Below are 12698 nucleotides of genomic sequence, written 5' to 3' on the forward strand. Positions count from 1 at the left end.
TACCCCCCACCCCCCCCGAAAATGTGTATGTCTAGAACAATGTTAGATTAATTTTGAATATACACATCGTATTCTTTTCTATTATGTGTGACTACATATTATATATATTGTATATGTCATGCGTTGTGTTATGCATTAAAAGTGGGAGAGAGGGAGTACAATTACTGTATACCTTCTGGAACAAAAGCACCATGTTGTTGGAGAATGGGAGTTTGTAAGGTTGTATTGACCACGCTGGAACTACCCCAGCTGAGGAATGGGTTGAAAGCTAGTTTAAAAGATCACAGCCCAAATTCCCTTCAAGTGTTTCACACGTGATTTGAACTTCTCATGGCTTTTTGTTACGCAGACGTGACTTGCATGTAAGTGATGACAGTCAGCTGTGTGGGAGGAGGGAGAAGTGGACTTGTGGAAATGTTTTTTCCTTTGAGTGGGGGCTGAATTCGGACTGAGCGATGTTCAAACAGTTGAGCCTGCTCTGGACAGACAAGAGGCAAGAACGAGGTGAATTGGATGAGCTGATCAAACACAGACAAGACGAAAGAAATAGATAGCCTGCAGCTTCTGTATGGAGCCAGCCAGTATCTTTGCTGCAGGTACAAAGTTGGTAAGGAATAATGGCAGAAAACATTGCAAGAAGGACAAGTGGGGTCACATATAATTCCTTCAGAACCTGTCCTTTATTTCATGGTAATTGCCCAATGCACTGTTTTTTCCCTCCTATACACAGAAGAATTACAGGATCAGTCTGGAACAGATAAATATTCTAAAATGAAAAAGTTATTTTTGATGAGTTATGGTTTCACTTGCTTAAAAATATCATTTGTTCCAAGTGTCTTTTAGGAGAGCTGGCAAGATTTCCTAGGCATCTTTCATGGTTGTCTGTTTTTGCTGCTGGGCATGCTTTTCTGTGGTTACTTTCTGGCATATTCTAGTTTTCTATCCTCTTTTCTGTTGCCTTTGGGGCTTATATATTACTATTGCTGTAACTCATAGAAGGGTCATCTTTTTTCACTCATCAGCTGGCTTCCAAAGGAAAAACTATTGCTGGAGAGCGGAAATGCCCTACTGCTTCACCTGGAAACATGAAGAGGAAAATCAGTGAGTATGACTTCTGAGTTGTATCTGTGTAGCTGTTGACTCTGTAGAGCCACGGTCCAACCAGGTTCTTCAAGTTCTGGACACACTGTAAAGCTGCTGTTCCCCCCTGTAAAGAAGAAGCCTGTTGGAATGAGCAAGAGTTAAAGTGAATTACTGCACCGTCACTTTCTAATCTCATTCAGCTGATGAGTCTCTGTGATAGTAGCGTGATCCCAAGCCCCCCTGGAAGCAATGGCTTTTCATGAGGTTCACTGAATTAACTGTACGGATTTGTTGAAAAGCTATGTAGCTAATGATTAAAAATGGATAATAGGATGTCCATTTATAATTATTCTGTAATCCGTAATATTTTAATAATAAAGATATTATTAAAAGCTACCTTCATTTTTTTGAATTTGTGAATACTTAGCCATCACCAGGCACTTCGCTACTTTTTCCCTTCCCTTTTTGCAATGCTCAAAGTTTTGATGAGAAAGCAAACAGTATTCTGAAATGTTATTGTGATTTTACCTAAACATCGGTGGGATAGATTCACCTATTTGTAGACATTTATTAGATAAATTAATAAGCTTACTATTGAAGATTGGATGAGTAGTTACCATAAAAGTATTTAAATGTGTTGTGTTTAGCTGGCTAGATTGTAATAGGAAGGAAAAGTACTTAGGGCTTTATAGAAAGTGCTAGCAGTAAGGTAATTCCCTTAGCATAGCTGTAATTATCTTGACATTAATGCGTATATTAGGAATACCTAATGTACTCGGTGCTATAGATTGTATTTTCAGTGCACTTGTACTGCATTGTGCCTGGCAATTTTGTGCAATTTATTAGCAATGGTAATGGTATTTTTTTCTCTAATGCTTGGTAAGGGAAACTAACTTTGCAGTAAGTTAAATATTTACCGTCATTATAACCCAGAGAACTAGTGATGAAAATTATTCTGCCGTTTTCTAGAGCTCTTTGTTTGTATTCCTAAAGCATTCATTGCAAGCTGTAGCAGAGCAGGGCACAAGTCGCTGGACAAAGAACCACTTACATAGTGACTTGGAGGGAGTAACTTCCTTTCTCTTTGCCAATTTCCCTTCCCCTATTTTTAAAGTCTCAGACATGCAAAATAATGACATCAGTGATACATTAAGTAATGACATTCTCTGCAGAATAGAGATATTCCCAAAAGCAGGATGTTTGTGGATGGCTTTCTCCATTCCTACTATGTCACAGTTCCATTGTGCCTTTGTGCCGCTTAAATGGGTGTGCCTGTAGCAGCTGAATATTTAACTAACCCAGGCTGGTTTCATTTTGTTCTGCAGTTGGGAACAATGAATTCTCAGTTATAGGATTTTGAGCGTGAGCTACAAAAGCCAAACAAGGAGCTCAAGCATTTTTGTTGACATCCATGCTGTTGCATCTTTACTGATAATGCTTTCGGCTAAAATAAAGCCAGTGTGGGTGTTCCTGCATGTATGCATGTGTGTCTACTATTGTACTATGGACACATTTTTTGAAAAAAGTGCAACCATGGAAATACCGTGCTTTGCTCCCCGGACAGACACCATGTGGCTAGCTGTTGTTCATCCCAGTGAGCCTGGCAGACAGTTGGCGCTCATTGCCTACCCTGGCATACCTGTGCAGGGTTGGATGCCATCAAGCCCATGAACTTTATTCTCTTTGATAAAGATGTGGTTTCTCAAACCTTAGACTCGTTAGAAAATGCTCAAGTGACCTTTTGTCTCTGTTCCCAAAGATTTAACAGGGAAATTCCATGAGAACTATTAATTCTGCAGTAGACTAACTTTAATCTCCAGGGCATTTACAGTGGCCCACTCACTCTGCTTGTTGGGAGGTTGCTCGGGAGCCTTTGAAATAAGGTGCTTTCTGTGTGTCCTATTACCATTGGCAATAGTCTTCACCTTCTCATACCAGGAAAAGTGGTAGAACTCTTTAAACTGCATGTTTTAGTTTCCTCACAGGCAGTTTGGCTTGGTACAGCATATGCTACTTGTGATAATGGGACAGGGATACATTTCAAAGCTTCTACTGACAGATCTTGGGATTTTTTGTTTTACAGCTGACTATGAGCTCACTCAACTCCAGGAAAAACTGAGAGAGACAGAAGAAGCTATGGAAAAATTAATCAACAGAGTAGGACCTAACTGCGACAGGTATGTTTCAAATTACAGCATTTTAAGGAGAGATTCTGCTCTGATTAGAAATTAAACTTTCTTACATTGGCTATATTAAAATAGCATTTTTATTACTACTTCAAATTGTATAAATTTGATTTTACACATCACACTCTTTGTTCTGCAGTTTTTCTCTTTTCAGCATCTATATTTAAAATAAATCATTTTTTCCAACTTCATTTTCCTTAAACAGAAAAGCAACTATCCCTACCTTCCCCCTTTGTACAGTGCGTTATTTGAAAGATAATTACAGGTATGTGTAAACAGAAAATAAAACTTCTACATTTAAAGTCTATAAAACAACCTGTCTTATGTGACCAAAGTAATATTATGAATGATTCCTAAGAGACCCATTTGTTTTATGTTATTTTCCAGTTGTATGGATTATTTTTCGAAATAGAAATGCTGTTATAATCTGTGTAAATGCCTGTTAGAATATCCATAAAATATTTCTTTAAGGGCAGAATTGTATAATAATCTGATTCCATAACTTAGTTCCACCCTCTAGCCAGTAAATCCATGCATTTGCTTCTAAATAGAAAAGAAAAAAAGAGTTGTAAAATCAGGATTTAAAAATTTATTATGTTTATTAATGTTTGCTATAAATCTGAGATCACTATTCTACATTATAAAGAAACACTGGAAACAAATCTATGTTTTTCATAAGGAGTGTAACAACAGATCAATAAGGCAATGCATAACTGCAGTGTTTGAAAATCTAAATACCATGAATATTAAGGTGACGTTTGCAAGCAAAAAAGATAGCTGTTCAGGTTGTAACGCATGTTAACTTTGTCTGGATCAGTCAATGCCTGTTTTAACCCATTCTGTAGGAACGATTCTGTGCCGAACTTGCACGTTATGTTCCTTTATGCTTCAAACCACATTCTCTTTGAGCGTATAGTTATGCCCGCTTTGCACCGTGCCCTGTACTGCCACTGCACTCGACTCAACAAGACGAGGTGCCAAACTTGCCTGTGTTAGGCCAGGTTCCAGCGGGAGAACCCCTACGCTGCCCTGGTTTTGTTAGTGAAACAGAAGGATACTATTTTGACTATTACTCATCTCTGTTTTGGAGAGCTAACACAATGCTCTACACGTACCTTTAAGCTGCCAGAAACAGGCTTATGAGCTGCCCAGATATGGTGCTGACTCTCAGGATAGGATATATTTTACTGAGAAAATGAGTTTAGGGTCTGATCCAGTATTTGTTCCACTCTGTGTTATTGGCTCAGAACCTTTATTCAGTAGAACTTCCCTGCTTTGTTCAACCAAACTATTTATATAGATGGACTAAAGGCCTCATGGGAAATCAGCATCTGAATCTAATAAAGAATTTTGTATGTGGCCTCTTTAAAGAGAAGGGGAAAAGCACCTCTAGATGGAGCAAATAGCTGTTTTTCAAATACAACCAGACTTTGAAGCTTTCTTAATCTACACTGTGATACTCATGAAGTTCATAATACTGGATGAATGTCTTAAAATAAAATGTATAGTTAGAAAGTGTAATTAGAGCACAGAGTACAATGCTAGGCTTATTCGGTCTGGATGTTGATAGATTTAAATGAAAAGGAAAGAGGAAGAGAGCAAAAATGACTTGAGCTCCATTTATTAATATGCAGTTAAACAGAAATCCTTACAATAGAAAAGTCAGAGAAAGAAATAACTGGTATCAAATTTAAACTAATGCTGAAAGACCCCAGGTGAGACCATGGCCCATTATACTAGATATGGCAAAGCAACTCCCAGCCTGCCAAATGAAGTATTAGTAACCAAACCAGAGGACGTATTTTGCATTGTCACAAAAACCACATAGTGTTTGTAATCGTGCTGAGGTCTGAGCTCATGTCCTCTCACTATACTTCAGGAGCGTTCTCCTCCTGGCTGAACTGCTCCAGGATTCATCCTGGCTTTCTCCTTCTGGTGAAGATTCTTAGAAACCAAAGACATTCTAATTTTGTATATTTTCTTCAAAAAAACATTGCTTTTGAAATCCGGATGAGTTTAGAAGGATAGTTTATTCTCAGATAATGCTGTACCATAGAAAGAAATCCTGTTTCAAAGGAATAATATATACTGTGCTGTGTGATTTTATTCTGCTTTCTTCTGTAGCAAGTGTACGTGTTTGTTTTCTTGCTGTGGCTTGTCCTGCTCATTTCTTTTTCTTTCAAAAGCATTTGAGTGAAGTGAGGCTGGAAGACCTTTGAGTACTATTAGCTGGTTTTCTCAGATGGGATAGCTAGTATTATCCAGCCCTGTGTTGTAGAAGGTAGGCAGGCAGAAACTTGGATTTGCTTTTTTTTTATGAGGCTAGAAGACCAATCTCCAAACCAACCAAAGAGACTTCCTTCCAAACCAGCATACCAGTTGGAATTGCTACAGCCTTAAGTACAGAAACCCCCTTGCAGAAATGCAAAACTTCTAAAAAGTACAAGTACAGATACTTTTAATAAGGCCTAGTATGTATTAGCAAGGACTAGAAGCAAGGTAAAGAAAGCAAGAGGAAGAAAGAACTACCTGGCCAGGTCCTCAGCAATGTAACCAAACCTACACTGAGAGATGGACAAAGATAATTGTTACCTAATGCACACACTTAAATGGGTAGTACGTAGAATCTAAGGATATAATGATTCCCAGCTCTGAGAAAATCTAGCACTCTTCCCACCTCTTTTTTCAACAGGTTATAAATTTAAATTATACAGTTTTGTAATTTATCATCACATCCTATCACTAAGGGGACCTCAGTTTCCAAATGTAGACCTTTATAGTCCAGTATCTCTCAGCAGAGATGAGGAGCCTTGCTGGGAATTTGATGATTCAGAAATAAAGACTTGATTGATGGTTATATAGGGCACTCTGCATTAAAAGCATGCATACTGCTTTCTTCCAGGCTTTTAGCAGAGTGTTTCAATGTTGGGACAGTGATACAATGGGTACAAGAGATTTCCCTACCCATTCTCACAGATGTCTTACCCATATTCTTTTCACCACTGTCTGTGAAATTTGGTATTTTGAAACCACTTTAAATTGAAGAATACTTGTAAATATTTTTCTCAATGGAAGTATTGTACAATACTTTCTTGTACAAAAAAATCTCAATTTCTGGTAATTAGGTAAGAGGTAGAAATAATGCAGCTTGATTACATGTTTTTAAAGTCCTGTTTACCAGGCTGTCAATTTGAAAAACTTACCTTTTTACCATAAACTAAGCAAATGTGATATGGAACCCCCACTCTCTGGGGTGCCATTTTTGGGCTATAGCTGCATTTTAATAGTGATTATTTTAAGATCATGAAGCAAAAAAATACTGTTTGACATGTCTGAGATACCATGTTAGATTATGGATTTTCACTGCAGTCATGAGAGCTCTTTAGGAATGTTCTGATCTCAGTGTAAGAATAAGAAACCTTTATTTTACCTGTTAGTGAGCACTTTGGGACTCTACAAAACATAAGCATTGCCACTATGAAAAGTAATAGCTATGTTGGAGCTACAAACACACAGAGCAAAAATAATGACCTTTTCTTACACTGTAAACCTTTTGCATCTGTTGTCCTCTTAGTATTCGTAAGTGCATTATACCCTGGTAAATCTCCCGTATGTAGGCAGCCAGATGTCTTATACACTGCCAGCATCCTACAGTAAGTCTTCCTAGAGACCTTAAATGAAGTAGAAATAGTACATGGGCTTCGGTTTCTCCCTCTCTACAGGGAAATTTATCTTTTAAGCAAGGTATCTGGAGGAGGAATACTCTGAAATACAGAGACACTGTGTTGCAATAAGACAGTAGTGCTTTCTAATGAGAGTGTCCAGCATATTAGGAATTTTCCTATATGAAATGCCACAGTGATGCAGCTGCATTGATTGATCCTTTTATCTCAGCTAGCATATCTCCCCATTGTGCTAAACAGACAGGCCTCTCTGTCTTTATCCAGGTGATATATATTCAAATTACATACACTTTTGTCTATAAAAGGAAGATTAGTTTGGCAGTTCTATTACAGCTTCTGTCAAAGGCAGCTAGCTGATGAAACCATTTCTTTTTCTGTGCCTCTTCATTCACATCTCAAATTCTACATCTGCATAACCCAGGCTTTTGGGAAAATGCTGTCTCACACCATCACTTGTTCTGTGGAACAAACTGCCACCGCAACATGAGGGGACTCAGGGCAACCTCCATATAGCATTGGGACCTATCAGCTTTTCAAAGTGTGGGGCAAAGTGTCCCTCAGGGGAAGCGGAGAGAAGTGATGTTTAGCCTTGTGATCTCAGTCAAACAGTTTAATCTGGGTAGCTGCTAATGAAACCAGTGGGCCTGCTCCTGAGCTAAGTTCAGTTACAGACAACTGTGTGTGCAGCTGTGCACAAAATCTAACCCAGGGTCAGCACTTCGATCACCATTGCACAAACCAGCAGTATGATGCTGATCTCTTTGGCTTTAAACCAGTATGACTTTGCTGCCTTTAGTTGAGTAACTATCGTGTCACCATCATTGCCATATATGTAGAGTAGCACAAAGTACCTATTGAAGTGCTGCTCTAATTACGACAGTAAGAGGAAAAGCTGAAGATGGATACTGCAAGTTCTCAGGTTTATGAGAATTCAGGTACCTGAAACAAGGTTTAGGTAGATACTAATCACCTAAATCCAAAATCATTACTCTGTTTCCAGCTCCTCTTTTCCCATGTCACCCCTAATATTCACTGAGCAGCTGTCTAATCTTGGCAATTATCTGTCTGTCTGATGGTCTGGAGATCGCCAGAGATCATCTGTCTGACCTCACGTACTGCCTACAGTTCAGCATTCTGTGCATGCCGAGGGCCACCCTCTCTGAGTACTAGGAGCAATAGATCCTGCCTAAAACACAGTGAGATTCAAAAAAGCGCCAGAGTAGTGCTTCCGTCCCCTGAGAGGCTTGAACTGACACCTACACAGAGATCAAACACCTGCTCAAGAACAACTTGAAACTCAAGATGAAACAAGCACAACAGTTAGAACATTTTCACCCCTAAGTACAGCCAGTGTCTGTCTTATTCTACTGAGTGAGTTAGTTAGAGCTCAGATCACCACCCTCCAAATACTTCTTTATTGTCCATAAGATTTTTAGGAGACTGGGTTTTTTTCCAGAGAAAATAACACGTAATGACTACATGATCTTATCTGTTGGAAGCATTTTTGTTACAACAGTAATTGTGTAACCTGAGCAGTAGTAATTATTAGGATCAGCAGTGTAGAACCAGTCAAAATTACAGTTTGCTTTTAATCTGATAAAAATCTCTGTCGTCTCCCACTCTCCCTCTGATTCTAAAGGGCAATTTAAAGTTAAATGTAACACCTTCTTTTCATTTTAAAATCTTCCTTCCTGCTTCTCCCCCCACCTCCCTACCAGGCAGCATTGTTGACTCTCTATAATAACATGATGATCTGTCCAACTGATATTTCTTAATGAGGCCTTGCAAATTTAATACCTTTAAGGGTCATAATTAGGGATCATTAGACTCTTGAGAATAGTGTCTGTGTGAGACATTTTGATCAGCCCCAAAAGTTGTTTTAAATGTAGCATAGGTTCTGGATTACATTTTCTTATAATGCCTTATAAAGGTATGGCCTTCTAATTCTCACCTAACACTTTTAAAAGGCCAGAAATTTCTGTAGTGCCTTTTGTACCGTAAGTCTTGCTTGTGTGTCACTTTCGTCTTGCTCTCGCATTGGCTGTACCTGCCTTCCTTTACCTGCTTAAGTTTGCAGACTTTCTGGATAAATAGATAAACCTTTATACTTGAGCTGAAGTGCAGACCACATGCAGATGTTGAATAGGGATCATACTGCATCCAGGTTTCTTCAGACTGTGCTGCTGAGATGGACCAAACAGTTGGGTTCAAACTCTGTTAATAGTAGTAATAGTGGACTGAATTCTGGTGTCTAATATTTTCTAGCAGGATGCAAAATGTTACCACAGACCAGGAAAAAAGGTTACTTCAGCAACTCCGAGAAATTACTAGAGTTATGAAAGAAGGAAAATTCATAGATGGCATCTCTCCTGAGAAGGAAGCTGAAGAAGCTCCTTACATGGAGGACTGGGAAGGTAAGCAAGAGCCTTTCTTACCATTACCCTGATGAGAAAAATTGAATAAGGATTACTTACAGTCCCAGATCCTTTCAAAATTTTCTGTTAACTTTATCCTTCCTTTTCAGAAGTCAGTTTTCAAAACTTTGCAAGAGGTGGTTTGTTTTCCCAACCATAATAGAAAGAAAATAGATTTTGAGGCATCCAGCATTTCTTTCAGTGTAAACACTACACTATCTGCTGCCAAAAGTGGCATATGAATATTCACATATGCTCCATCTGCTGCTGGGTCTTGGCTGCTGTAGGTTTATATCTTTCCCTTTCTTTGCTGGGCTAGATTTCATGCAAAATCATAAAACCCTTGGAAATCAGAATCGATATGTTTTGGATAACTTACAGTTTTTACTTTTGATTAGTCATTCTTTGTTTGCTCCAGTGTTGTAAAAGTCAATTCCAGGAAGTCTGTCTTTTAAAAATTCTTTATTTTCATGTCCTTTCTGTGCCTTGGTGTTTATTTGTTACATAAATGTGTTTTCAAGATATCCTAGTTGAGCTGCTCACTATCATAATTTTAAATGCAGACTTAATTCCTTGCTCTTTAAGAAGCTTTCAAAAATGATCCAAAACACAAAGCATAAACACTGGCCTCGAGCTCTGTTTTCTTAAGTCAAGTTCATGATGCATTTTCTAAAATGAAATGCACAAAGTCATTGACATGTCTGTTTTTTCAGCTTTATAAATAATGCTGTTTATAGCTAAAGTCTTCAAAACATGAATCAGTCAATCTGTAGACAGAAACAAAAAAAAAGGAATCTATTTAAGGATCTAAGACACGCAATTTTCACCTGTTAGCTCCCATAGCTTTCAGGAAAGCTCAGATATTCATTCCTGAAAGTCAGGGTTGATATCCTTGCTCCCTAAAAGTAAGTGGCGTTTTCTCATCATCTCCCAAGAAGTCATGTTTTGCACATTCTTGCCATGGATTTAATACTGTGACATATACATGGCATTAAATAGATGACACTTATACTGGCAGTGCTAACAGTGTTCTAACAAACTTGTGCATCCATCACTGAAGTCAGTACTACTTTTAAATGCTGGTAACACTTCAAGCTGCATATCACTTTATTCCTAAGGTTATCCAGAAGAGACCTACCCTGTCTATGATAATTCTGATTGCTTCAAGCGCAAACGGGACACAATCCTTGTAGATTACCCTGACCTGAGCCAGCCCTCTGCAGAAGAGCTTGCAGAAAGAGTGGAGGGCATGGAAGATGAGGAGCATCTGTGCAATGAAAGCTTGCTAACTGATGTCACCGTGGGAAGGGGCAGTCATGATTTAATACAGAAAAAGGACGCAGTAACTGGCATCAGCGAAGAGGAGAGGGACCTTCATCACAGCCAAAGCATTGAGGGGTGCTGCTGTTGTTACGAGGATGATGATCCTGCTGTTGTAGCGGAGAATGCTGGATTCCACTGTGAGAGCTGCAGTGAAGCAGAAGAGTCAACCCAAGAGGACCTGTCTGTGGAGTCAGAAAATGAAAATACAGCACTGAAAAAGCAAAAAGCCAGTGATTCAGATGAAACAGGCACACTGAGAAAGCGCAACACAAAAGGACTTCAGTAATAGGGACAATAGTGGATGTTATCTAGATGGTGAACGTAGAGGTCATAAACTGTCATTTGTGTGTTTCTTGTTCCCTATGAAGACTTCTCTGTGTTCATCTCCCTGTACCAATTTCATTCCCATGGTAACAATCAGTCACATCATCTACCTGAACTGGAAGCCAATGCCCTCTTTCATGCAGTCTTGTCCTGGCTTACCATGACGTTGCCAACAGCGCTTTGTCCTTGCTTTTTGGAGACTGGTATCTTGGAGCAGATTATTCAGTTCAGATATTTGTGATTCTTTCCTTTCCGATTCTGAAGAAACAGTCCTTGGGTTTGTCCTTTGTCATCCCAGAGTTAACCAAATGTCTCTTCTGACTTGCTCAAAAACATCTATTCGTGTGCTATCAGTTATGAAAATTAATTAAATCCATATATATATTTGTGAGATTACCAGGAAGCTGGAGGAGAAAGTATGCCTTCTTCCTCTTACCTGAATGTTAACTGATCAGCAGAACAGACCATAGACACACATGTGACTTTCTCAACTGTGTCATTGCCGCTGTATGCCCAAGAAGCTGTTGTCACTATAGTCCACAAAATTCATATGCTACCCAAACCCACAGCCTATTTCCCAGCTTATTCCATGCTGCAGGACCAATAGCCTAATCTGTGTTGTGTTCCAGGAAGAGAAGACTGAAGTATTACGAGTTTGTTCTTTGTCTTAGCCATGGTGAAACGTCTTAGTGAAACTCCCAGATGAGTGCAGGAATCGGACCATAATTTGTATTAGAGAAGAACACTAAAAATATTCCTGAGGATTAAGAAAAAAAAAAGCAGCGAGAAGGTTTGTCCTTAAAAGTAGAGAAGAGAGCAAGGTGAACCTTGGACTGAAAAGAAACCCTGCCGCCGTACCTGCCATTAGCTTCATTAGGAAGCATTTCTTTACCGCCAGGGTGGTCAAACACTGGAACAGGCTTCTTAGAGAGGTGGTCGATGCCCTAGGCCTGTCCATGTTTAAGAGGCATTTGGACAATGCGCTTAATAACATGCTTTAACTTTTGGTCAGCCCTGAATTGGTCAGGCAGTTGGGCTAGATGATCACTGTTGGTTCCTTCCAACTGAAATAGTCTATTCTATTCTATTCTATTCTATTCTATTCTATTCTATTCTATTCTATTCTATTCTATTCTATTCTATTCTATTCTATTCTATTCTATTCTATTCTATTCTATTCTATTCTATTCTATTCTATTCTATTCTATTCTATTCTATTCTATTCTATTCTATTCTATTCTATTCTATTCTATTCTATTCCCTTCCATTCCATTCCATTCCATTCCATTCTATTCTATTCTATGGTACATGGAGGACAGGGAGGTGATTTGAGACAGCCAGCATGGCTTCACCAAGGGCAAGTCCTGCCTGACCAACCTAGTGGCCTTATATGATGGAGTGACTACATCAGCAGACAAGGGAAGAGCTACTGATTCATCTATCTTGACCTCTGTAAGGCCTTTGGCATGGTCCCTCACAACATCCCTCTCTCTAAATTGGAGAGATACGGATTTGGTGGATTGACTGTTCCGTGGATGAGGAACTGGCCGGATGGTCGCACCCAGAGGGTAGTGGTCAAAGGCTCAATGTCTGGATGGAGGTAGGTGATGAGTGATGTCCCTCAGAGATCTGTATTGTCCCTCAGAGATCCGATATTGTTTAATATCTTCATCAACGACACAGAC

General features: G+C 39.1%; 1 protein-coding gene across 1 annotated transcript; it reads left to right on the plus strand.

Moving 5' to 3' along the window:
* Positions 1–1009: 1009 nt before the first annotated feature.
* On the plus strand, positions 1010–11145 carry RIC3 (RIC3 acetylcholine receptor chaperone). Its single transcript, XM_009582137.1, has 4 exons — positions 1010–1101; positions 3167–3260; positions 9221–9366; positions 10485–11145. Exons 1-4 carry the CDS (start codon positions 1086–1088, stop codon positions 10973–10975), a joined length of 747 nt encoding a protein of 248 aa, XP_009580432.1. The 5' UTR covers positions 1010–1085; the 3' UTR covers positions 10976–11145.
* The last annotated feature ends 1553 nt before the right edge of the window (positions 11146–12698 follow it).

Source organism: Fulmarus glacialis, unplaced genomic scaffold (assembly GCF_000690835.1).
Source record: "Fulmarus glacialis isolate BGI_N327 unplaced genomic scaffold, ASM69083v1 scaffold4490, whole genome shotgun sequence".
In the NCBI taxonomy this organism is placed as follows: domain Eukaryota; kingdom Metazoa; phylum Chordata; class Aves; order Procellariiformes; family Procellariidae; genus Fulmarus; species Fulmarus glacialis.